The sequence below is a fragment of the Talpa europaea genome, assembly GCF_964194135.1.
Source record: "Talpa europaea genome assembly, chromosome: 2".
Lineage (NCBI taxonomy): Eukaryota > Metazoa > Chordata > Mammalia > Eulipotyphla > Talpidae > Talpa > Talpa europaea.
In genome coordinates this window covers 19,927,645-19,954,748 of record NC_140068.1, presented here as the reverse complement: position 1 = coordinate 19,954,748, position 27,104 = coordinate 19,927,645, and the positions used below count along the sequence as shown (strand labels likewise).

At 39.8% G+C, this 27,104-nt stretch overlaps 1 protein-coding gene across 1 annotated transcript in view; it reads left to right on the top strand.

The window, feature by feature from the left end:
* The window catches only part of HECA (hdc homolog, cell cycle regulator), a gene marked incomplete at its 5' end in the record, with an annotated part of 42,171 nt that extends 23,512 nt beyond the window's left edge, over window positions 1–18,659 (top strand). Inside the window, 3 exons of the mRNA XM_084227899.1 lie at window positions 7,440–8,480; window positions 15,367–15,521; window positions 18,269–18,659. Coding sequence (XP_084084025.1) covers window positions 7,440–8,480; window positions 15,367–15,521; window positions 18,269–18,433 — 1,361 coding nt within the window. The 3' untranslated portion in view covers window positions 18,434–18,659. The remainder of the gene's footprint in view (window positions 1–7,439; window positions 8,481–15,366; window positions 15,522–18,268) is intronic.
* Between the last annotated feature and the right edge of the window lie 8,445 nt (window positions 18,660–27,104).

The following is a 27,104-nucleotide window of genomic DNA, read 5'->3' as shown; positions in this document are numbered from 1 at the left end:
CCTCCCATACCTCTGGCCTGTACCCCAGTTCTTGTATGCATAAATAAAAAAATCTTTAAAAAATGGAAGTTTAACAGCTGGACAGTTTTCCTCAGTTACATGTATGCACATGTGTATGTACACACCCACTCATGCATGTTCATATATACTTAATGTGAGTTCTATTCCAATCATATGATACTGTGTCTTGGTCCCAGAGCTCCTGGACCTGCCTTTCCTTTAGGGCAAGTGTGTGCAGTAGTCCATGTGATGCTGCATGCTGTGGAGTTCTCAGTGACCCAGCACCCTCAAGATGAAATTTCTAAGCAAGAGAAAGGCAGTCTGCTAATTTATTTCCTAGTACAGTGTGATCCCATTATATGCAAATTTCAACTAATGATACATAAATAATATTAATAAAAGCTTCGCCTCGTGCAAAATTTCAATAAACATGTTCCCCCAAATTATGCATCAGGCCATCCCATATTTTCAAGCTAGCAGGTTGACTGAATTGTAAAAATGCTTTGCTACCTAGTAGCAGCACCTTCTCTTATAAAGAAAAATAATCTAGTCTGTGGCAATATTATGTGAACTCTTGTTTATAGAGCCTCTTCAAGGAATTTTGTGACAGTTGTGTTATTATTTAAAATTAACTGTAAAAGTTTAAGTCTTTATTATTGTTTTTAAAATATCATTCAAATGTTCTAATGCTGGTGCTGAAATCATCCTGAAAATCAGTAACTTTGGGATAAAAATGTGATAAAACATACTGTGCTATGCCATGCTGTCAATTTATGAGGTACAACTGAGAAATATTAAAGATTATGCTGACATTAAAAAGCATCAGTAAAGCAAAAATACAACACAATGACTGCAAATTTATGTGTTCTGAGGATGCATTACCCACACCCTTCCCCCAGACTGTAGGATAATCAGTCTTGAATTATGTAAGTTCTTCAGGAACATAGCCCATGAATCAGCTGCAGCCATACTTCATGAATCCCTGTTACCTAGTCTTGGGAAAGATCACTTAGGCTGAAAAATACATATAACAAGGTACTTATTTATTTGAGAGAGGGGAAACATCTTTAACGGGTTAGAAGAGAATTTTGAAGGTTACCGTTTCCTTGTATTTCTTTACAGTTGTCAGATATTTAAATATTTAATGTATTGTTTTATGCATGTCACCCTTTCTTGTTTGCTGTGGGGATAAAATACATTACTTGTAATTATTTACCTATGGAGAAGTGAGGATGGTCATCTCCTGGTTATAGCTTTGCTCTAAGCACATTCAAACTACCTTTGGTTTTTACATCAAGTAATATAAAATAATGGGGCTTTTAATAATAATTGCTTATATTTAAATGGTGCTTATTATGTGGCAGACACTGTTCAAACTACCTTAATAACTCCTTTATTTCTCATGACAAAACCTTTGAGGTGAGTGATATAATGTCTCTCTTTTTAAAGGTGAGAAAACAGAAGCACAGGGAGGTTAAGTGACTTGCCAAAGATCTTAAAACTAGTAAATTGCGGAACAGAGAGTCAAGTCAGGCTGGTTGGCTCCAGAGTCTGTATCAATCAGCATGTTCTGTGGCCTCTCAGGGAGCTGGAGTGGAGGACCCTGTGGTCAGAAACCTCATACCCTGAGGAAACTGAAGGAGGATGTGTTCCCATGTGAGAGGAGTTGCTATATGGAAAAGAGCCATATAGTAAAATAGTTGTTGAGAAATCCTAAAATTTTTATTTGGCAACAGGGTACTAGAAGGAGGGTAAAATATATTCAGGCCCATTTCAGGAAATGAGGGGGAGGCCAGATGCTGCCCCAGTGAGAGTCCTGGTCTGAGTCTAGATGACCTGCTGAGAGCTCTGCCCTCAGACCCTCCCCAACTGCGTCACCCTTCCTCCCTTCTCCCTTCAGCACTGTCACTGAGTGCTCTATCCAGTTGAGTCATATTTTTCTTCAACAAGATTAACATTTATTCAGCACTTAATGTGATTTGCAAAGTAGCAAAGTAGTGGGCTTATAAGAATGACTAGAACCGAGTCCTTGCCTTGCTTTTTACCTAGAAAGCTCTCAGACCTTCAGAAGGTCCTCCTGATCCCCCAACCCTGTCCAATGCCTCACCTGCATCAATGCTTAGAATTATTTAAGAGTAGAAACATTTAATTTCATATTTAACAAGCTGAACATGGCAATACCTGGTTTTTGGGGTCCTGTTAAGCGTGAGGAGTTTGTCAAGGGGTTTGGGTGTGCTGGCCAGCCAGTGTTCTTGCCTGCTGCCAGATCCTTCCCTTCCAGGGAGGAGGGGCTTGGAGCCCGGCAGTGGGAGAAGGGAGACAGGATGGCAAGGGTGGGGAGAGGCAGACTTTGCCTACATGACCTCAGTGGAGTTATTCTTTTGTCCAGACTTGAAACTAGTTGAGATTTTGCCCAGAGTGAGGTGAGCCCTGATTATTTTTACTTGGGTAGGAAGAAATATAAGTCGAGTCCTGAATATTTGACGAAGCTGCAGAAACAGGCATTGAAGTGTTTATATACATTTTTTAAGACAGTGCTGACCGCATAAAGGAACATTTTCTCATATTGCCTGATAGTCAAGTTATTAGAGTTAGGCTGACTTTGCAGTGTCTGTGATACAGGCAGGCTCACTGAATGTGGGATTCCCTTCACCCACCCCTCCCGTTGCAGGTTTAGTTGTATCAGATCAGTCTGTATTCCTACATTTTTTGCCTTAGTGGGATGGCTATTTTTTTTAAAGATTTATTTATTTATTTATACAAGAACTGGGGTACAGGCTAGATGCGTGGGAGGGTGAGAGGATTCACCAGAGACAGAGCGGGGACAGGCAGACTGATGAAATACACTGCTGAGGGGAGCAGCAGGTGAGACAGGAGAGGTCTGCTGCGCCATGCGGGAACCTCGCCTGCCGGGATCAGGATCGAATCAGTACTGCAGAGGCTTAGGACAGTTTCACAGTGCGATGCTCAACTGCCTACGCCACCAGGGGAGGCCCTGGGATGGCTATTCTTAAGAGCTAGGGATTTTGTAAGTTTAGAGACAGCGTTTAGGAAGCAATTAAATATGTTTCTATAATATTTCTAATTTGTTATAGGTATGATTTTGAATGCCAACAGTGCTGTTTCTTAGTTACAAAACCTTCTCCTATGTTTCAATTTTTAGGAAATTAAAAAGTACATGACATTCCTTATTACTGCCTAAATACCTATTGTGTTTCTAAAATATTAGTGAAAGCAGGAAATACATTGGAGCAACTTGCATTTAGTTATGGAGTTAAATACACACATAAAATTATAGAGGTAGTATAGAAGGATTTTTATAGAATTTTACAGTTTACAAAGTGCTTCCCTATGTATTTGAGGTGAACAGGGTAAGCATTTTCATCTTTACAGATGAGGAAACTGTCCCACATCAGACAGCTAGTTAGTAGCAGAACCCCTGGCACCCAACCAACCCCTTCATTCATTCTTTCTAGCTGCCTTTCTGGTGTGGAAAGTTCGGGGAGGGGTGGGACCTGGTGGTCAGAGAGTAATTATGGAGGGAGATAAATTTGCACCAAACCTTGAAAAAATCATGTCTGAATGTTGAGATCAGCCTACTGCAGTTCTGTGAAAAGACTGTGTGAGATGCAGAAGCCTTGTTAGAAGTTCTCAGTTATTTCCAAGGCTCTACCTATTCCTGAGTTTCCTGCATCCTTGGGAGTCTCACCTGCCAGTGGAAGGGTGAAATAGGGTAAGATGTCAGTTGCATATATTATATGCTGCGAAACAAGTCCTTGGCTTTATATTGTGTTTTTGAGGCCTAGCCACAAGGCCACATTGGAGTGACAGATGAAAACAAGAGGGACAGTGGGGTCTCTTTTTTGCTAAGTCTTGCATAGCAGAAGCCAATGAAAATGGCTGTGATATTACAGACAGTGTTATAGGAACAGGGGTGCATGGCTGTGCTGCCCCCCTCTGTAATCTGTGTATATACTTCTGTGAGTCCTCTTAGCACGACTTGCCAGTCTTTTCAGATGCACAGATCTGTTATGTAGGAAGTGCTCAGAACTGATTAAATGATACATTTGCAACATTTGGGAAAAGATATAAATAGAATTTTTTTCCCATCTTTTTTAATGTGAAACTACTTTGTAAAGAATTATCAAGTCACTCAGCATTTACATTTAAAAATTTTGGATATTGTGAATGCAAAGATATGGTTAGTCCGTTCTTTAGTTTTATTTCATTAGACCTGTGATAATACTGTGGTTACTGCCATTATTTTTCAGACATTCCCTTCAAGACTCTTCTTCTGAAGGATTGAAGATAAAAGCAACTGAACTTTGTTTAATTGACTAATTAACATTTTAAAGGACATTAAAGGTCACAGCCCAGGTGACTGCAGTTAATTTACTCAGCATTTTCAAACCAATCTTCTATTTCTTTTTCATGTGCTTTAGAACATTTAGGACTTTTTCTCTAGGATTACATCTCTCTCCGTCTGCTCTGCTTGTCATGTGTGGGCTTCATGTGCCAGTGTTCCTTTTTAATGCAACTTTATTCAGCACCAGATTTCTGCCAGGCCTGGGCCCAGTGGTACCAGGAACACAAAGATGAGTAAGAGGCATCCTCTCCTGAGTCCTCATCCAGTGGGGTTCAGACCAGACCATGCTGGGTGTTTGGGCCAGGATGCTGGTGAATCGGGTATCCCGGGAAAATTGGTGTCTAGAGGAGATCTTGAAGGAGCTCGAGGAAGGAGAGGAGGTTTACTCTGGCACTAGGTCCTGCTCTAAATGCCTCCTCTTTATTGGTGTATTTTTTTTTTTATCTTATAACAACCACAAATGTACATTGAATTATTTTCTGTATTTTATACAGAGGAAGTTGACACAAAGAGAAGTTAATTAACTTGTCCAAGAATACAGCTTACCAGTGATGATAGTGGGATTCCAATGCAGCTGTGGTGATTCCATGCTATGAATTAGTATAGTAGGCTGAATAGGATTTGGACAAATGAATATTAAGGATTGTGGAGGTAGAGGGGAAGCCACAACAATCAAGGGCATGGAGGTGGTTAGGATTGTTTTGCTGAGGCACTGAATCCCACACTGAAGGGGATGATTGTTAACCTATGAGTCTGGGTCTGTCACCTGCGTTGATTCAGGTGGTTGGAATGTGTTTGTAATTCAGGGGGCAGTAGTAAGGTTGTAAAGGTTTTTGAGTAGCAGAATCACATAGTTTGTTCCCGCTCCCATATCTTCCGTCTATCCTGAGTTCTTGGCATTCATCTCCTAGTTGATGAACATGACTAGTCTTGCCTTTGCTGTCCAGTGTTCTCTGCTCACTCTCTTTCCCACTACCATTGTACGTCTGGAAAGAGTTTTCTGGAGGGTCATCTGTATTCCTTTTTTTTTTTTTAAAGATTGATTTATTTATACAAGAACCAGGGTATAGGCCAGATGTACGGGAGGGTGAAAGGATTCACCAGAGACAGCGCAGGGAACAGAACAGGCAGATTGACCGAAATACACTGCTGGGGGGAGCAGTGGGTGAGACAGGAGAGGTCTGCTGTGCCATGTAGGTACCTCCACGGCTGGCAGTGATCGAACCGGCACTGCAGAGGCTGCGGACAGCTTCACAGTACGGTGCTCAACTCACTGTGCCACCAGGGAGGCCCTGTATTGCTTCTTTTTACCTCACCATCTACTCCTGACTATCCACCTCTGCCCATTTGCCCAAGGAAGCTATTGGCGTAGGTGTCTAAGACTGGCTCACTGCTCACTTGGTGAGGATTTCTCAATGTATCTTCCCCTTTGGCTCCCATTGGGGTGGGAACTACCAGGGGATATCTAGTAATGTCCAAGACATTTTGGATGTCTGTTGAGGGGGCATCTAGGAATGGTACCACTCACCTTCTCATAGTGCACGGGACCAGTCCCATAGCAAAGAATTAGCCAGCCCAGGTCAGTAGTGCAGAGATGACTCACACTGAACTCACTTGACTCTGGGACTCTTCTTAGCCTTCCATTCTTACAACTTTCTCCAGAGTGACTTGATACAATTCTCTCCTGATTTGTCTTGCCGTGAATTCTCAGTTCATTCCTTATCCCTCTCTGTTGAGTACTCTTCTCCTTCAGCCTTTTCACATTGTTTCCCAGGATTCTTTTCTGCACCTCACATCCCTCTTGAAGTAGCTCATAGTTCCAGGGATTTAACATCCACCTGGGGGTATGCAGTTCCACATCTATATTCACAGCTCTCTTGAGCTCCAGTCATGTCTCTACACCTTGGTGGTACATAGTCATGTGCAGCTCAGCAGTCCCCACATAGGGTCAACCCAGAGTCTTCTGTCCAAACCTCCCCTCCCAGGTTTGCTGTCCATAGCATCTGCCCATCTCCTGTACCCAGAGCTACCTTAACAATGGTGCGCCTAACCTGCCTCTAGCCTCCCACCCACACCACCCAGTGAGCTTTCTGAGAACATCTGTGATTGTGGAGCAGGATATATAGTTTTCATTTACTTTCTCAGCTACACCAGATGAAATTTATACTGAGCATGACATGTGATCAATCCCAGTGGTTCCCAACTGGGAGGGCTACTGCCCTCTAAGGGCTCTTTTGAAAATGTTTTGGACATTGAAGTAACAGGGACTCTAGTAGAACTCTAGTCTCTATAAATCCTATTTGCTAGTTAAGGAAATGACTTTGTGTTACTATGTTTTCCTTCCTTTGTGGGAACCCAGAAAGGCTTTTTGAAGCCCTCTGGGGCATGTATACAAGAAAGGGTAGAAATAATCTCATTTTCCCCACTTTCCTTCCTGATAGCTTTTGGAGAATTCTGTTTGTTTTTTTTTTTCCTTTATGACCTTACAGTATAATTTTGTGCAGACCAACAGTTTGACCAGACATCTCTGCCATTAGTTATCAGACCATTCTAGAATAGAAATGATGGTGAGGGAGATCTATTTTCTAACAGTCTGTGTAATTCAGGATAACTTAAACTCTATATCGAGTGTCCTTTTGGAGATACTGCCTGAAATGGTTGGTTAAGTAGCTTCCTCATATTTTCTAGTTCACTGGCATGATTCACTTTTAAAGGAACCCTGGAAGTGCCAGTCGTCGTGCCCACCTCTTAGGAAAATCTCATGCTACACTGTGTCCAGTGCTGACTCACAGCTAATTGCATGTAAAGAATTTGGACTTTTTGAAGTTTATTGGTTGTTTTTCAGCAGATAACCAATATCAGAAAATAAATTTCCTTGCACAACAGAGGACAGTGGTAAATGTTTTCTAACCCTGAGTGGTGTTATTCCAGTGACAGAAATCTTGACACCAGAAAAACTGTACCTTTGGCACGAAAGGGCTAATGTGGGGATCCAGCTTTGCCCTCTGACGTGGTGTCAGTGGAGTCTCCAGTCCCGTGAGCTGAATCTGTCTCGTTTTGTGTTCCCCTCCAGAAGCCCTTTGTGCCACACCATTGATCTGCAGCTTCGGGAGGCCCGTGGACCTGGAGAAGGACGACTACCAGAAGGTGGTGTGCAACAATGAGCACTGCCCGCACAGCAGCTGGATGCACCTGCAGTGTTTCTACGAGTGGGAGAGCAGCATCCTGGTCCAGTTCAACTGCATTGGCCGGGCGCGCAGCTGGAACGAGAAGCAGTGCCGCCAGAACATGTGGACAAAGAAGGGCTATGACCTGGCCTTCCGCTTCTGCTCCTGCCGCTGTGGGCAGGGCCACTTGAAGAAGGACACAGACTGGTACCCAGTGAAGCGCATGCAGGAGGAGAAAAAGAAGAAGTCCGCGGCGGAGAAGAACACTGGGCGACCGCCGGGAGAGGCTGCGGAGGAGGCCAAAAAGTGCCGGCCTCCCAACAAGCCCCAGAAGGGCCTGAATCCCGACCTGCCCCGCCGGCATTCCATGGACCGGCAGAACTCGCAGGAGAAGGGGGTCAGCGCCGCGGCCTATGGGGCCCGCTCGCCCTGTGGCTCCCCCGGCCAGTCCCCCCCCACGGGGTACTCCATCCTCTCCCCTGCCCACTTCAGCGGCCCCCGTGCCTCCAGATACCTGGGGGAATTCTTGAAGAACGCCATTCACCTGGAACCTCACAAAAAGGCCCTGGCCGGGGGGCACGTGTTTCGAAACGCCCACTTTGATTACAGCCCCGCGGGGTTATCGGTGCACCGGGGCGGACACTTTGAGGCGCCGGTGCAGTTCCTGCGGCGGCTGGACCTCTCCGAGCTCCTCACCCACATCCCCCGGCATAAGTTGAACACTTTCCACGTGCGCATGGAAGACGATGCCCAAATGGGCCAGGGCGAGGACCTGCGCAAGTTCATCCTCGCTGCGCTCAGCGCCAGTCACCGAAACGTGGTGAACTGTGCGCTGTGCCACCGGGCCCTCCCGGTGTTCGAACAGTTCCCACTGGTGGACGGAACGCTGTTCTTAAGCCCGTCGAGACACGACGAGATCGAATACGATGTTCCTTGTCACCTTCAAGGTACAGGTGTTAACTCACCTTGCCTGCTTTCTGTTAAAGGCTGAAAAACAACCCAGAATAAATGCCCCGTTCTGGCTTAATTTTGATGGATGGTGCTTTTTTGTTCCAGTCAGGTCCTAGGTGACATTTGAATGTTTCAGCTTTGTGCCAGGAGGAGGTAAAGGTGGTGGTGGTTTTTGTTCAGATGTTACTCCACCAAGTACAGTTATCCTGGTGGGTAATTTTATGTTTTTGTTGTGCTGTAATTTGAAGAGAGGATTGCTGGTGTACAGTTTTCCATAATTGGGAGGAAATTTAGAGAAGGGATCCCATAATTATGTCACTTGCTAAAGTAGTTGCCTTTGAAAACTCTGTTCATGTGCTCAGCAAGCTATGTAGTCTCTTTGATCCTGTTAACAACGGCGTGAGGGGAAGTGTGGGTCAGAGAGGCCCATGGTGTTTTAGATTAGTTGAATTAATCTTGAAATTTTTGAAAGATGAGACTTTCTTGATAGCCATAAAAGCTAAAGGGGAGGTTATTGAAAGCTCAAACATGACCCTGGTGCTGAGGGGTGGAGAGCTTGTTAGGGTTGGGATGACATACAAAGACTTGGGGATATTTCAGCCATAAATTGAATGACAGGGGCTTGGTTAGTCTAGGTGAGAAATGTGTCAATTCACAGAAAGCTATTGAATTTATACAAAGGTGTGATGCACGACAATAACTTTTATAACTTTAAAGTGTGCTAAAGAACCTAGTAATAAAAATGATATGTTCCCAGCTGTCTTCTTCCCACCAGCCCCTGCTGTCTCTGTTGTCAGAGACAGATACTTTCAAATCTGAACTGATTCTTCAGGTGTTTACCATCCTAACTGTAAAACTGCTACCTTTATTCTCCAATTTAGTTATTACCCATTGACTTATTTTTTAAGGTGGGTGACTGTGCTTTCTTGCATCTTCCCTTTTCACTTAGGATAATATATCACAATTTTTGGTCAGATCCTTACTATTTTCATTGTAGTATTATGAGTATGTACATATTTAGTGTTGAGCTAAGAAGTGTAGTTCTATTTCCTATATACCATATATTCTAGAACATATTTTGTTTTTATTAAAATGAGAAATTGCTGCACATTTTCATTTGCTTTCCCTTTTTTTTGAAGCCTTGGTTGGCTGTTTTTACTCTTTAGCAGTTCTGCAAATCACCTTGCAAAATTATTTCCACATTCCTGTCAGACATTTTATGAATTTTGTTTTCAAGAAATTTCTCTTTGGAGCCTTTGATGTCATTGTGCCTGTCTGTCCAGGTGTATTCAGACCTGCTCTCCTACTTAGGTGCCCTTCAGGAATTCCTTGATTGCGGTCCTATTTTTTGTCTTCTGTTAACTGGATCCCGTATTTTCTTTTCTCTTGCCTTATTCCCTCAATTTGTTAAAAACATTCCCAGAAGCTTTCTAAGAAAGGGAGCATGGGAATGGAGGCTTTGAGACTTTGAAAGTCTGATAATATCTTGATTCTATCTTCACACTTGATTGCTGTTTGGCTGGGGATAGTCATCCGGGAAATAATAATTATTTTTTCCCCTTGGACATTTGAAGGCATTTCTTCATTTTATTTTGTCTTTCAATGTTGCTGTTGAGAAGCCTAATATTACTCTTGTATCTGTTCCCTTATACCTCACCATTTTATAAGTTTTAAGATTTCCTCTTTAGCCCTAGTATTCAGAAGTTTCTCCACGGTGTGCATCTTTCTTCCCCTATTCATTGTGCCAGGTATTTTCTTGGCTTTTTTGATTTTGTGAACTTACGGTTTTCAGTTTGAGGAAATTTTCTTTTGTATTATTTCTTTGATAATTTCCTCCTATTTTTCTATTTTTAAACTATAAAAACTTTTCACAAATAGGCCTCTTAGATTGATGTATTATTTTTGAGGTGGGAAAATCCCTCATATATATCTGGTCCTATTGTTCCCCTCTTAGTTCTGCTTTTGGGGAGCTCTCCTTGATTTTATATACCAGTACTTTTACTTGTTACCAAGCAATGGACTTGCTACCAGATTATTATGACACTAGGGTTTTGAGAAAAGAAAAGCTTTATTGTAAATTGACAAGGAGATAGGAGATAAACTCAAATTTTTCTTCCTGATTAAGAAAGGGAATGATGTTACATAGATTTGGGGAACCGTAGTTGAGAACAAATGGATCAGGGCAAAGAAAGTGGACTTGGCTAAAAGTTCATTGGCTAATTGTAGGGTCACTCAAACATGAGGAAGTCTGGAGGGGCTTTTATTTAGGTAATTGGAGTCTTCTTGGTTTCTGTTGATGGTGAGACCCTTGCTTCTGGGTAACTATTCTCTAGCACCTGTGTCTCTAGCTGGTTTTGAAGTTCAACTCAGGGTTACTTGATAAACATATAGGCTCCGCTGTGTCAGTCAAAGGAAGTCTCAGAGAAAAGTGATTTTTGTTGTTTGGTTTTGTGCTCTAGTATCTGAAAGAAATTTGACCATTCAACCTCATTTATATCCTGGACTTAAGATTTTCTGTTCTCTTATTATAATTTCCAAGAACTCTTTTAAATCACATCCTGTTCTTGTTTCATGGATGTGCTTTCTTGTCTTTCTCAGCAAAAGGGAGATGACTTTGCAGGTGGTAGTTTCATTCATTTTCTGGGATTTCATTTAATACCCTATATGTTTAGCTTTTGTTAAAATGTAAACCATTCTAAAACTTAGTGGTTTAAAACAGTGATTTATAATTTCTCACAATTGTAAGCACTGGTTGTGTAGCATGACCTCTCACATGAATTTGGCAGTTGGTGGAATAGTTGGCATCAGTAGCTTCAGGTAGAATGACTCATCTTTGTTTCGATACAGTCTTTCATCTTTCAGTGGCCTCGCTTGGGCTTTTTCTCCTGGAATTCTTTTTTTTTTTTTTTTTTTTTTGTGGGACCCTGGCTGGTGGCCAGGGAATGAACCGGGGCTGCAGAGGCTGCGCCCAGCACTCAACCGCTGCGCCACCAGGGGAGGCCCTCTCCTGGCATTCTTAGGACAGTGTTCAGGAGGGTGACAGTAGGCACTGTAGGATATCTCTGTAGTGGCTTAAGGTTAAAATAAGTTATCAGTTCTGTCACATCCTGTTCTTCAAAATAAGTTGTAGGATTCAGGGGATGGTTGAATAGACCGCTTCTTGATGGAGAAAATTATATAGAATGTATGATTACGTGTTACTCCCACCATTTCATTTTCAGTGCCTCATCCCATCCTACCCTGTATCTGTTGTCCAGTGTCAGAGTTAAACCATTTACCATCCCTCCATCCAACTTCTGATCTCATGTTTTGGTTCCAGGTTGCAGGTGCCTTGTAGTTTCATGGAAGATGGAGTTTGTATTTTGTTTCTTGTTCTTCATAGTATTTGGGGATAACTTTAGAGGGAAATAGCTGGAATCAGTTTTACCTCACCAAATTAAGACTGGAAATAATTTCTTATGTGAACAAATGAAGCTACAGGGTACATATGAATAGTAGTAGTCTTTCTCTGTTCATGATGGGCAAATTCTTTCACTTAATCCATCAACAGATCGATTTAAGAATTCCATATGTGTGCTGGGTGTTATTAGTCCTAGTCTTAGATCAGTTTAAATCTTAGGATGTAAGATACTTTTATAAAAATGTAACTGACTTCACCAGGCCTAAGGTTCTTACAACACCTCTGGATTTAGTAACTTCTGAATATTATGTACATTAAACATCCTATAATTTCTAAGGAGGGACACCTTTGACTTGAGTAGTCGAAGGAGGCAATATGAAGGCAGATGTCAAAAGGTGGGTTGGATATTTGATAAGCAGAGGGGCTAGTCACCTTCTGTGTGTATTGATACAGAGATAGAGCAATAGTAGCAAGGGAATAGTGGTAAAACAGGTTAATTGGGAGATACTGAGAGAACTGGAGAGAAGAACTTGTTTGGAGCATAGGTTCTAGAAGGGAAAATGAGTAGGGTAGGTGGAAGACAGATTGTGGGTATCCTTCAAGCCATAATAAAGTACTTTGCTTTATTCTTTATGAATCATAGGGTCTAAAAAAATTCAAGCAGATAATTGCTTGAGTGAAAAGTTGTTTGAAAGGGGTAGAACTGATAATTGGAACTTATTTCTCCAATCTACATGAAAGGACTGCTGTGTAGTGATAGCAGGAAATGAAAGATGGGAATATCTGGAAGAGCTTTGGTACAGCTTGACTGCAGAAGATGAAGATGAATCCTTGTTGATTGATGTTGCTGTCATGGAAAGGAGTGGAAAAAGTTGGGAGAGCCTGATCTTAGCATGAAGGCATCTGTGTGTGTTAGGCTTGAGAGGATGTTGGGACTTTTGTACGGAGAGTCTAGCAACCATTAGTAGAAATTAGCGTTTGGGATGACACAGGGGAGCATGTTTTATGAGTGATGGTTAAAATCTTAAGCATGGAAGAGGTCTTGAATGGGGAGGAAAAAAGGAAGATAGTAGCAGCTAAGACAAAATACTGAGAGTACTCACCAAGGAGTGAATGGAAAAGAGTGAAAATAAGATGGCCTGAGAACTCTGTGTGCATGTGTGTATACATGTGAGTGTGCACAGAAATACATATAAATCCACAAATACATAAGTGGATGGGTAGGTGTGTACTATAAGGGTCTTGAGAAGTTTAAATATTAATGATAAAATCTAAAGGTAAGGGTGTTTTATCAGACAAGTCAGTGCCACAGGTGGAGCCTTGACACCTGTTAGTGATCTTACTGCCATGCCTTGGAGAAGTCCGTGCAATCTTTTTTAAAGCAAGTGAGTGTAAGTCATGTTTTCTCTCATCACGGAGTCCCAGCCATATGTTCCAGAAGCTGTTTTCAACTTCAACAAAACAGCCATATTCCAGGCCACAGAATACCAGTCTGTAGTTGATTATATGCTGCTGAAATAATGTGTTATTTCCAGTGGTGACGTGTGGATTCTTACATCCTTGCTTTGCCCTTTACCCCTCTCTGTCCTCCCCAGCCTCCAACTCCAGTCTCTGTTCTCTGACAATTCTCTGAGAAGATGCCTTCACTTGGTTTGAATAATTTGTTAGGATTAATCTAATTAGGAAGTTCTTTGTGCTTCATTATGGCCTACAACCACAGGTAACTATTCCCACAGGAATCTACTTTTTGTTTGACTTGATAACCCTAGCATTTAGAAATTTACAATTCTTTGGCTCTCTATAGGTCGAATATGTATAATAACTGAAAGCAATCTGGAGTATCAGTCCAGGCCAGGAGTTCCTATGAGCTTGTCTGGAGGTTATAAGTCAGACAGATAGATGAATTTTAGTCTGGACTTTATTTTTGTGAACTTCAGCAAGATACTCACGCCCTTGCTAGGCTCCGGGCCCGCCTATCTCAGTGGGAATAATAATGTCTATTTACAGTGTTGCTGGGAGGGTTAAATGAAATGATACACATAGCCTCAGAGCACAGTGCCAGACCCTTGGTAAAAGTTACCTCTTAACTTTCATCATGGTCTTTGCTACCAACACTTGACCTCTCTGTCTCCGCCCTCACCCTTCCCAGCAGCCTGATATCTTTGAATGTTTGAGAATTAGGAGGCAACATTTTCCATTGGCTCCCGGATACTAGAACTAAGGTCTAAAATGTCCCCAGGCCACTCCAAGTCGACCATGACATATGAGACCTTTTTAAAAAGTTGCACTGCTTTACAGCAGAGGTGAGCTGTATTTTGAGATGCTCCTGTCACCCTTCCCATTTTGGGTAGGGGGCCCCCAAGGTTATAATGTCTTTGGCTATTAATACGCCCCATTTATTCATCCAGCACACAATTAGGAAGTGCTTTCATATTCCAGACATTGTGCTAGGTGCTGAGCATACAGAGATGAATAAAACTTGGTCCCTGATCATGTAAAGTACAGCATTGGGAGGTTTCCCTGTAAGTACTGTATACCACTCTCCAGTAAGGAGCAGGCTAGCCCTTACCGCTGACAGGCGAAGAGCTGTGGCTGATGGCAGTGAACAGCAGTTTCTGAGTAAGATGAGAAGCCTCCTAGGAGTACGTGTTCTCCTGATGGTAGTTTTTAGTGCAGTGGAGCTCCCTGATCCCCACATGGAGGGCAAATGCTTGCCATTGCACATTGCCCAGGCAGATCCTGGAAACATTCCTACGCTTTCCCAGGTTTTCGCACTCTAACTCATCCTTATAAACCAGGGAAGCATTTTCATTTACAAGCATTATTTGTTGATAAATAATGGAGGACGGGGTTGTGACTTTTAAGAGCCCAGTAAATCACACGACAATGAATTCCTCTTAAAAAACCACTTCCCAATAAGTTGTAATTCTGGTTTCTAAATTAGATGTGGGAAGGCTGAGTAATTTTGGAGACAGTGACAGTTAAAATAGGAATTTTGACTGTGGTGTAATTCTGGGATAGCGGTACCCAGACAGACTTGGCTTTCTGTGTTGGGGGTTATTGGTGGACGAGTGCCTGTGACTGAAGGCCATCATTGTTGGTTCCGTGTCCATCCATCATGTCTCCCACACATAGACTTCCGAGCAGCAAGCCTGCGTGATCACAGGCTGGTTTGGTGCATGTGTTGTTTGGCCATTTACATTTGGATGTCCATATGGTAAATCTAGTAGTACTTTTCAGGAAAAGTGAAGCAAGTATTCAGTAAGATTGAACTTAGAGTACATGTCCCACTGACAATAGTTAATAATTCATTATTCTAAAAGGACGTCTTGGGGATGGGGAATAAATATCATCTATTTTGCTTTTTGTGTTTTTCCAAATGAGGAAATGTTTATTTATAATTGATATATGAACCATTTTTCCCTTTGGAGACTAAAGGTGTTTCCTCGATGGCCACTCAGCATTATGTCTTCTGTGCATAGGGAGACTCATGCACCTGTATGCCGTGTGCGTGGACTGCCTGGAAGGGGTTCACAAGATCATCTGCATCAAGTGTAAGTCCCGTTGGGATGGCAGCTGGCACCAGCTAGGCACCATGTACACCTACGACATCCTGGCTGCCTCTCCATGCTGTCAGGTTGGTATGGACCCCACTGAGCAAGCTCAGGGTGGTATCAGGCTTCTGTCCCCAAGTGGAGAAGTTAGAAGAAACACTGTAGTTACTGTGGGGGAGGGGTGAGGACATAGAGAAGATGTTTTAGTAGTGAGCAGTCAGAAAACTTGCCCCAAAGCCCAGGAGTGGTGGCTGATTTACCACAGTGTGGTGCAGCCATTGCTGGAGTACTGTGCAGTCATTAAAGGGGATAATGTAATGTATAATTACGTGAGGAATATTTTCAGTATATTTAGTCAGAAAGTCAGGTTATAAAACGGCCCAGTAGCATGCTTCCTTATTGTGGAAAAATATGAAGAGGAATCTGCTAACCTGTTACCAGGTGTTATCTTTGGACAGTGGGTGATAAGTGGTGTCTGTAGTTTGCTTTTTGTTTACTTCTGTTTTCTCATGTTTTGTGTGTTAACATATACCAAGTTTCTAGTAAGAAAAAGTAATTATTGAAAAGGAAGAAGAAACTTTGATTTCCTTTAGTAGACAGGGTTTTCCTTTTCTTTTTTCCCTATGGGATAGTACAGTTACCCAGGGACTGCCTGCTTAGAAGGTGTTTGAGGTTGACATGAAATATTTGTAATCCTTAAAGCGATAGTAAGAGGTGTTTTCTGATGCTAAGCAGTTAAAATTTAGCTGTCATCAGGAAAAGAAGGAACTATTAACGTGAAAGTGTATTAAGTATGTACATAGAAACAGGCAACAAACCAAAATCCTTGGAAATTTTGTGGTTTATTTCTAAGAAAGCTCTTGTTATATGATTCCTTGATATTTTGGGTGGGAGAGAAATTTTCCTTTGCTCTTCAGTGACCATATTAAAAAAAAAAAGCCTGACTTTTATTGTAAATATCTGATAAAAATTTTTTAAAATTAGTTATTACATATTTTTGTATCTGTAACATTGTGGTTTGGTTTTTGTAGTGAGACTATCCTTGCTATTATCAGTTTATTTGAAAGGTCACCTGTGTCAGTAAAATTGTAGAGTCACTATTTCAGCTAGTGACCTAAGGAGATAAATTTTTCCATGAGACGCCTAAGTGGCCATCCATGGCCTGTTGTTTGATTCCAGACAAGATTAACTTTGTTCATGCTGTTCTCACACATTGACCACATTTCCATTTCAAAACTTAACTTTGGGAAAGAGATATCACAGTCTTTTATTATTACTCACTGTGTCATCTTATAGTACTATACCTGTGTCAGCTCTTGACATGAGAGACACAAAAGGAAATGTTTCCCCTCTCTATCTCTACACACATACTCCTTTAAAGAAAAAAGGAAGTGAAAGAAAATTTGAACCTGTAACTCAGAATATTAGTGCCAGCAAAGACTGGGAATCTTGGTCAGACTCATTTTCCAAATACATTGGAGGTGTAAAAATTTGTATTATTTTACCCAGATCTACGCAAATATGTCACAGCCATGATGAAAACCTGTAATATCCTATCTGGTGTTCTTTCACAACCACTGAAAGGTTGTGGGATTATTTCTGTATCTTTAGGGAGAAATCAGAATGGCATCCTGCTTTAACCAGCCTCTTTATAGTCGCTATTTGGTTCTTCCTTATAAAGGCCAGACCTTTATTTTCTAGCCCCCTACTGAAATAGAAACCCTGTTTGATTACTGTTTGGCTTTAAAACAGTCAATTAGCTATATTTACTGTTAAGGAATCAAGGGAAGTCTTCCAGTGAAACTTAGAGTCAAAAATAAACAATGACTACTTTTTATTAAAAGAGGTAACAAGTTAAAGAGAGAGCTTTGCTCAGAATCTATCACTTTTAATATTGCTGAGAGAGATTAATCAGTTAAAAGGGGGGTTAAAATCAGATTCTGGAAAGATAGTCCCTGTAATTGCTAAGAGCTCTGGAGTAAGCAGTTGGTTTAAATCTCAACCTTTCTACCTCCTAACTACATCATCTTGGGTATTTTACTTTATTACACCATGCCTTGCTTTCATCATCTAAAAGTCACATGCTACTGTCTACTTCATCATTGTTTTAAGGACAAATGATCATTATACTTTTCTATTACACTTTTAGAATGAATTTAAAGTAAGAGTCTATTGTATTTATAAATTCTGATTATTCACCTGAGTCCTGGAACCTCTGCTTGAAAGCCTCTAGGAATGTGCTATTAGAGAAAGACCAGACATAAATGAAGGCAGAGTTTGCTAGTGGGTTCCAGAAGCCTCAGGGTAAACATACTACTTTTTCCTAAATTGCTAAATTTTACTTGAATAATTTAGGAAAATTTTACTATTACAGAAAACACCAATGTAGTAAGGAGTAGATTGGAAAAAAAATTGCACGAATTTTTAAAATAAACTCAGTCTCTTTAAAGAACTTTTACATACATTTGGGTGAGGGACGTGAATGTTACCATACATTGAAACCTAGGGGGTTGGACTTTCCCCTGGGGGACTTGAGTGAACAAATTTAGACAGTGCATGTTTTGGAATTTTCTTCCTACCAGAAGGAAACTACTAATGGTGCTGCACATCAGGACAGAGATTAGAAGCTGTTAGTCTTTCAAGCTGATGATGAATATATACTTTATGCTTATCCTATGCCTTGCAGATCTGGTTTTGTGTCAGAAAAGTGATGCTTTACTGAAAATTCTTTATCAGTTTCCCAGATGTCCCAGTTTTGCCTTTTGGTTTGGATGAGGTGTTGCAAAGCAGAAAGCCCACCGCGGCTCACATGTCTGTGTTTCCCCTCCAGGCCCGCCTGAACTGTAAGCACTGCGGGAAGCCTGTGATAGACGTGCGGATCGGGATGCAGTACTTCTCCGAGTACAGCAACGTCCAGCAGTGTCCACACTGTGGGAACCTGGACTACCATTTCGTGAAGCCATTTTCTTCCTTCAAAGTTCTCGAAGCTTATTGATGAAAGCTTTGCTTTAGTAATAGCTTATTTTATTGATATTATTACTTTATTACATATCTTTTATAGAGAAACATTCTGTGACATTAATTTCTTTTCTAATTTAAAGGAGAATTCCTTTGTGTATGTGTGCCACTGAAGTGGGGGCTGCCCCCAGCCTTCTCTTCACTCCCAAGTCTTAGTCTGTGGTCATGACCAGAGCCCAAGTGGGTAATCCTGTGAGTTTGGGGGTAATAGTTCACTATCGTTGAGAGTCTCTCATGCAGCTTTTAAGGTGGTGGGGAGGATGGGATAAATTTTGGAAAGGGGTTAGGTGGTCATTAATTAAGAGCGCAGTAGGAGTTGGGAGGAAACTCTTACTGAAATGTTAATTGTCTCAAGACCCACTTTTGATCTTGTCTGGGCCTTGGGAAAAACTTGTGACAAGTGAATGTAAGTGTTTGCCTGGAGAGCTGACAGTGTATTCGTCTCTCTGGGCTTAGCGTTTTGCAGTGCACACTGACCTGCCGTTTGCCCTCACTGACAGATTATTTGTAAATGAACATGAGTGCATTTTCTATCACTTGTAATTTAGCAGTCAGTTATCACACTGAAAGTAATGCCCAAATTATAAGACAGGTGAAAGCTATTGATGTTGCAAATATTTTTAGGCAAACTGACCTGTAACAGAGAGAATATGCTAAGTTTGGCATTGCTGATGCACACTGACTGAAGTGGGCAAGAAAGACAGAACCCTGCTAATTGAGTTGTGTCCATGATATTGGTCTTATTAGCTCTTAAGGAGAACCCAGGAATAACATGGTTTGGGAGGTGGTGATTTACATAGGTTGCACTGCTGAAATGCCATTTGATCCTTCTCACAGGTAAATATCAGGCATGCACCCTAACTGATGAGTTTCAGAACCAATCGTTGCCACACTTTCCTTCCCCCAAAATGATTATAGCCACGTTTTACCCATTGAATGCCAAGTTTCGAAAATCAGCTTTGACCCTAGGAAGGAAAGGAAAGATTACTTGTGAAGATAGGAGGAAAAGATAATATTCCTTTTTAGGGTGTGTTTTATTTTGGAAATCCAGTAATTATAATGTATAACAATGTGTTTAAAAAGAGATAATTCTAAAGATCCATATGTACCTTGCCATTGGTGAAAATAAAAAGGTAACTTTTATAACTTGATTAATCAGAGCATTGGGCTTTCCAAAATACAGCCTTTTTTCACTAGCTCGTGGTGACTTAAATAGATTGATGCCCTACATCCTTCTAGGATTAGATTGGAATATGTTTTCTGAAACAAAATTTGATGATTTCAAATATGAATATATGCTAAAAGAAAGCCGAAAATATACCATTTCATGGGCAGTTAAATTTGAGGCCGTGAACATTTTATGTAACTCATTGGTCGATACTACTTTTTATTCTCAAAAAACAATTGGTTTTCCTCTCAGAAGTGTTTAGGCATTATTGGAGTGGGTTTCAGTTCTGCTACATGAAATATTTGATGTTTTATTTGAAACAGCACACCATCAAAGCACCAGTATATTAACTAATATTTTTCATTATTCAGTTTAGATGATTATCACTTGGTTTAGAGCATCTAGTTTGGTGTTTGATGATCTGAAAAATATTTCACAGCTGTGGGCAAATGCTTAACGCTTCTAAGAAGCAGAAAATCATTATTGATCTGACAGTATTTGATGCAAGTTAAAGAGGTCTATAGGACATATCCCTTGCAAATTTGTCCTTACTGCATAAAGCTGTTAATTGTGAATTAACTATTTCCCTTTTGATTCTCTTACGTATCCAAGTAAAAAGATTAGTAAATTTCTCTTGTCTTCAGAGTACCATTGGGATTTTATTTCTGAAGTTAAATGAATAGTAAAGTATTTGTAATGCTATTCTTTAACCCACCTCAATTTTTGTAGTGAAACCTGCTTATATTATTGTTCTTAACCTTGAAATTATATGCAGATCATATCCAGCAAGCTTCTCAGTCTAAAACTGTTATGACTGTAGTGGCTGATGTGTTTAATAGTTTTCTTCATATTGTTTTTTACTCCCTGAAAATTAAGTATGATTTGGTTTCACTGTAATTGGGTAAAATTTGCATTTGGCCTTTATCTTGATGATAAAGGTAGGAGTCTGCAAAAGGTAGGATGCTGCAATTACATAAAAGGAGAGGCATAGGTATCATATCTGAGAGCATCTTTTGCCTTTAAGGCATTGCATTCTTGTCTAAAAGGGAAAATTTGGCTGATTTGAGGGTAAAATATAAATGGGTAAGCAACAATGTGAAGAATAAATCTTACTTTGGATATCTGCTGACCTTAATATTTTCCCTATACTTTCTCAAAGTACTTTGTTCTGAATACCTTGGTGGGAATTGGAATATGTCAAAGAAGATGATTATTTTTATTGTGGCTTGGATATTAAAGGATATTAAGGATATTAGTCACCCAAGAGATCCATTTTCTGCTTTTTTGATGAATAGTTTTCAATAACATGAACTACTCATAAATGACTAATAATTTCAAAGTGATTTTTCATCTCCTCTAACTTTTTAAGAAATCATTTGTTTTTAAGACATATACCTTGAACAAATAAAATTACCTGCTTTCGTGTAGTGAGATGCCTATTTCTGATGGTCTCATCATTTTCTCTTCAGGACAACTCTGCTTGTATCTGAAGCAGTTGATACATTGGGTTTATACTTTAAAAGATAAACATTGAAATTGGGAAGTGGGGTGAATTATCCCCTTCTAATTAAGAAAGAGCTTTTGCCACTCTTTAATTTCTAGATTTTGTAAAAGAAGTTCATTTTTAGAATAAAAAGAAGTATTTTCATATCTGCTTTGGGGATACTAACTCATCAGGAAGGAATTTTATTAGGTGTTTAAACTTTAAAACTAACAGATATACTGATACATAACTTACTAGACCACCAAAACTAATTTGCTAAAAGTCTTTCGTTTTGCAGTCAGTGTTTGACATAATGTTTGTTCTCCTGTGTCCAGGTCAGAAACTCCAGTTTGCTTTCCTGTTTAGCATCATGACACAAGCTGTTGAGTAATTTTATTGGGCAGTTGGGACAGAGGTGAGGAGAAAGTCCTCTTGTTCAGTGTTTTGGTTCCTATAGTAGGATGCTGCCTGACCCAGCTCGTCTCTGTGTCCTGTAAATTATTCTTCCAGGTCAATTGAAAGTAACTAAAATGGATGGGCAACATTAAAACCAGCTCAAAAATATATTCTTGTCAATAAAGATTTCTTGTCAAGATGTCTTGGATTGCACTTTTGTTGAAGGAAGACAGTGTAAATAGTTAAAGAATGTTGATAAAATTGCAACATTTGGTTATGGAATTGTGTGTGATGTTAGAAGGTTTCTGTTTGTGAAATGTATGTAATTAAAAACAATAAAATTTCAGAAACTAGCATCGTACTCTTTCTAGTGTGTCACTTTATTTTCTGGAATTCAGTGTTTCTGAACTTGTGATTGATCTGAAACGATAGTAGAGAAGATATTCTGAGGCTTTGATGACTATTCAGGCAGCCATTTCAAAGTCACTAGTGCAGCTAATAGAAACGAACTTTTTATGCTGTTTGAAAGCGATGTGTCAGATGTAAATCCTTTTGCAACAAAATAAGCATTCTTTATAAAAAAGCTGATTTGATATGGATAGTCCAAAATTATTGTTCTGGTTATAGGAAATAGGTAGATAATCTGAACAAGTGTTTTCTTTGATTCCTAGGCCCGTAACAATTTTCACAATGAAAAGATTTGATTATATGCTTGTTCATTTTAGGAAGATGAAAACTGAGTTGTAATTAAACTGTAGCTGACTTTACATACTGTGACCAAATAGATTTATCTCTCAAATCTCTTTGTCCCCTTCATTTCAAATTTTGGAAGAAAAAAGTTTGTTTTGAGCTTTTGTTCTTTTCATGTTCTCTTAGCTCTCTATATCAGAGATAAACCTTACCTAATCAATACGAGTATTTTCGAAGATAGTGAAGTGCTATACCCTTGTACTATATCAAATAAGGCACTTCTGAGGCATTTGTTTAAGGATACCCTTTAGCGTTGCAGTGCTTTTATATATATTAAACTCAGTCTAGTATTAACACCTCAAGGACAACAAAGATAAAAAGAAAAGGCTCTGTTTTAGGAAATTCTGTAGAACAGCACTGATTACGTGTCAGTGTTCAAATGGGATTGGCCATGTTACTCCTGTAGATATCATAACAAGTATTCTGATGCACCAGATTGAAAAGTTAGATTGTGTGTCCTCTCTGGTGGCACAGGGGGTTAAGTCTCAGCACTATGATTCTATCAGCAGCCACTTCAGTGCAAGTTCAATCCCCCACCAGGGAGCTGACCCACATGGTGCAGCAGACCTCTCCTGTCTTGGCTACTGCTCCCCTCAGCAGTGTGTTTCAGTCAGTCTGCTTGTTCTACTCCCCACTCTGTCTCTGGTGAATCTTCTCACCCTCTGCCCTGCACCACTGGTCTACACACCCAGCTCTTGTACGCATAAACAACTTTTTTTTTTTAAAAAAAAGATTGTACCTTTTTTTTTTAATTTATGTATGTATTTTTTTTTTACATGTGGTTTCTCGCAGGTGTAATCCCAATGGAATTCCACCACCATGTCACCCGTGAACCGTCACCATAGTCTCTTGTGCTCTTCCCGCCCCTGTTGTGATCCTTCTTCCTTCCCCTTCCCTGCTGAATGTCTTTGATTTATCTTTTGCCTGCTAGTTGTGTTTTTGTTTTTTCTATTAGATTGTATCCTAAAGTCTAGTTTAGAACAATCTAATTATATGCTTTATAAAACTAAAAGTGGAAAAATCATAGCTAGGACACAATTTATAGACAATGAAATTTACAGCAAGGACTGTTTTTCTTTGTATCCACATAGTACATGTTAAATTGCGTTGATTATTATACTCATTTTAGAGATAAATGGAAGCTCTGAGAACTTAAATCTAAATAGTTAAGTTCCCATAGTGAATGGAAAACTGGGTGTTTAGTCTGGACTCCCTTTCCTAGTCCTCAAAATGAGCTTTATAAGTAGGCATTTTGTTTTCCATTGAGAGAGACCTTTGGGGTTGTTTTGCCAACAAGTAGATTTAAAAAGTACTGCAGCGCTGGCTTCAGTAACATGGGGGTGAAAATAGAATTCCAAGAGGTCTTGCTGGAACCCTGCATATGGATGACAAGTACATTTGAAAGCATCTGGTTCTTAGGGAAAAGAACAAAGACGTTTTTTCTAAAGGGGAAAACAATATCTGAAATCAATAATTGCATGTCTTCTACCTCATTTTTTGTGAATTAATTTGTTGACATTCTGTTCCCGCTTGTCATTGCTTGAGGAGAACTATATCTGGTATAAGGTGACATTTTAATAGTCTCCACTAAGGATCTATCATTTTATTCACTTGGGAAACTGACTGGGAGATGTTTTTGGAATCAGACATGTCAGGCTGTTAGATTTGTTAGCACTGATGTATCCAATGTGGGCAGGGTTTTTCTTTTTGACTAATTTTTAAAACAGTTTCTCTTGATGTGGTTCATTTTCAGTTTTTCACCATCTTTTCTGAGGGTTCGGTATCTCAGACTTTAGGAATTGCCAAACCTTATCACTGCTTATTTGAATTTCACATAGCCTTATGGAGGAAAATGCTGGTTATATGGTTCCTTTAGAGAATTATTATTATTTTTTTTTTAGCTTAGGGCTCTTCTTGAGATAATCAATGCTTTCCAATTTATCGCAAAACCATACACTTTCTTGTTATTTTCATTAACAAGTTACACGTGTCTGAAGCGAGCAAGTGGTAGATGAAGGATTGCACCTGTGCGGTCAGGTGATGCTCTGAGGCTAGGGTTTCGCCCCTGGCTTTAAAAAGAGAGAAGTTCGGATAGGGAGCTGGATGGCGGCAGTCCCGGGGGTGTTTGCGGGGGTGGGTGCTATTGTGAATATTTCAAAAAGCTTAATGGAGATTATATCATTGCCCATGACAAGACTGCACAGGATATCTAAAAGGTCAGTTTATTTTTGGCAGGAATTATATCAACCTTGGCTATTTCATACTGCTCAGAAATACTGGCAGTGGCATATGCCTTTGATGAATTATACATGAGAACACAAATGAATTATTGCCTAATAAATGCTGTTTACTTTATACACATAACCTTTCAAAACAGGATGGGATTAATAGGTGGAGGGTCGTCTTTGAAGATAGCAGGGTTGAGAAAATGCCATTTTTTTAAAGTATCCACTTTTTCTAATCTCTTTCCTTTCACCTGTTGTGTTACATCTCTGCCTTATTGTTTCTGTGCCTGCCCATCTCTCCTTTCTATCTTGTCCTTTCTTGTTGCATCAAGTCTTATACAGTAAAAACCCTTCGACAATTCCAAACATAAGCTGGTCAATAAGTCAAAAAAAGTTATTCAAAAATTTTGTACCTGCATTGGCATAAAGATAATTGGCATAGGGATAGGCAAAGAAATCCAGGAAAGGATGGAATCCAGAAATAGACCCACACTTACATATAATTTATGCATGTACAATTTCTATTTGATTTTTTTATGAAGGTGTACAGAGAATTCAATGAAGAAAGGATAATGTAACAAATGGAGCTGGAACAAATTGTATTCATATGCAAAAGAGCAAAAACCAAGCCTGGATTCAATACTATGTGAAAAAAAAACCCAAAGTGGATCATAGATTTAAATGTAAAATCTAAAAATGAACAAATTAGATTTTATGAACATTAAGAACTTCTCTAAAAACATTTTGAGAGAATAAAAAGACCAACCAAAGAAAAGGACTTGTATCCAGACTATATAAAGAACTCCCAAAACCTAATAAGAAAACAAATGACCCACTTGGACAACATATTTGAACAGACACTTTGCAAAGGAAACACACGGCAAATGAACAGATGATAAAACAGTCAACATTATTACTCTTTCAGGAATCAAAATCACAATGAAATACCACTCCATACTCAAAGAAATGACATTAAAAAGACAGAATAGTAATTGCTGGCAATTAAGTGATGTAACAAACTCATACACTACTCATGGAACATAATTTGGCACTTTCTCAAAAAGTTAAACATGTATCTATCCTATGTCCAGCCATTCCACTTCTATGTATTTACCCAAAGGAAATGAAGCCATCTCCATACAAGACTTGTTCATGAATGCTTATAGCAGCTCTGTTAATAACCCAAAACAAAATAACCCAAGTGTGAACAGGAGAATGGAAGAAGAAAATGTAGAATATTTATTTTTATTATTTGGTACAAAATAATTGTTTTTTATTTTTTAATTTATGTAGTTTTACAACGTTGTTCATTTCTGTACAATGTTTGATTTCTCCTCTCAAGTGTTGTCCCCATAAAATTCCCACCACCAAGAGACCTGTGAACCATCACCATAGACTCTTGTGCTTTTTCCTCTCGTTTTGATCACTTTTCCACTCCCTCCCCTGATGAATGTCTCTAATTTACAGATTTACTGTTTTGTTTCATTTTTTCAAAATGTAGAATGTTTGTATGATAAAATACTACTTAGCAATAAATGGAACTTTTGATACATGCAACAACATGAATGAATCTCAAAATAATTACACTGAAGTGAAAAAAGCATGAGGGGGAAAAAGAGTAAATACCATATGATTCCATTTATGTAAAAGTCTAGAAAATGCAAATGGATCTACAGTGACAGATGAGTGGTTGACTAGGGATGGATGGAGAGATGTTAATGGGGAAGGGAAAGAAAATGATTACAAAGGGGCAGGAGGAAACTTGGGGTCACTGATGTATTCATTATCTTGATGGTTTTATAGATGTATATACATTTGTCAAAACTTCCTGCTTACTTTAAATACATGTAGCCTTTATGTTAATTATATCTCCATAAAGTGGAAAAATATCCCTCCTCCCACCACAGGGATAGCATATAGCATTAACATTTTATTTAAATTTAAATCAGGAATACACATTCATTGAACAGATTCAAGTCTTTTGTTTGTTTTAATGTGTGATTTTAGTCCTTTGAGGACCCTACTACCTTCCCCCCCAAATCTCCTTTTGTGATACATTCTCTAAGAATATTTCCCCCACTGGGCCTCCCCGGTGGCGCAGCGGTTGAGCGCTGGGTTGCAAAGCTGCCCGCAGCCTCTGCAGCGCCAGTTCGATCCCCGGCTGCCCCCCGGCCACTGGAGGAGGGTCCCACATGGCGCGCAGACCTCTTCTGCCGCCTGCTGCTCCACTCAGCAGTGTACTTCGGTCCTTCTGCCTGCTCTGCTCCCCGCTCTGGCTCTGGTGAATTCTCTCACCCTCCCGCGCTTCTGACTGTACCCAGTGCTTGTATAAATAAATAAATTTAAAAAAAAAGAATATTTCCCCTTTTGCTCTCTTTAAAATGGAATAAGAATTTAAAGACACACTAGAAACACTACAAAGAGGAAAACTCTGGGCTTTTGTTATTTCCATCCCTTAATCTTTTACTGTTTTATCTCCTACATTTAATTCAACATTTTTGTGTGTGAATGATTTGTCTTTTCAAAGCAATCTAATGAAATTTTTTGGAAGCAGTATTTTAAAATATATTTCATTGTTTATGTGTTACCTTTATTAAACTGCATTATTGCAGTGACAAGCATGTTC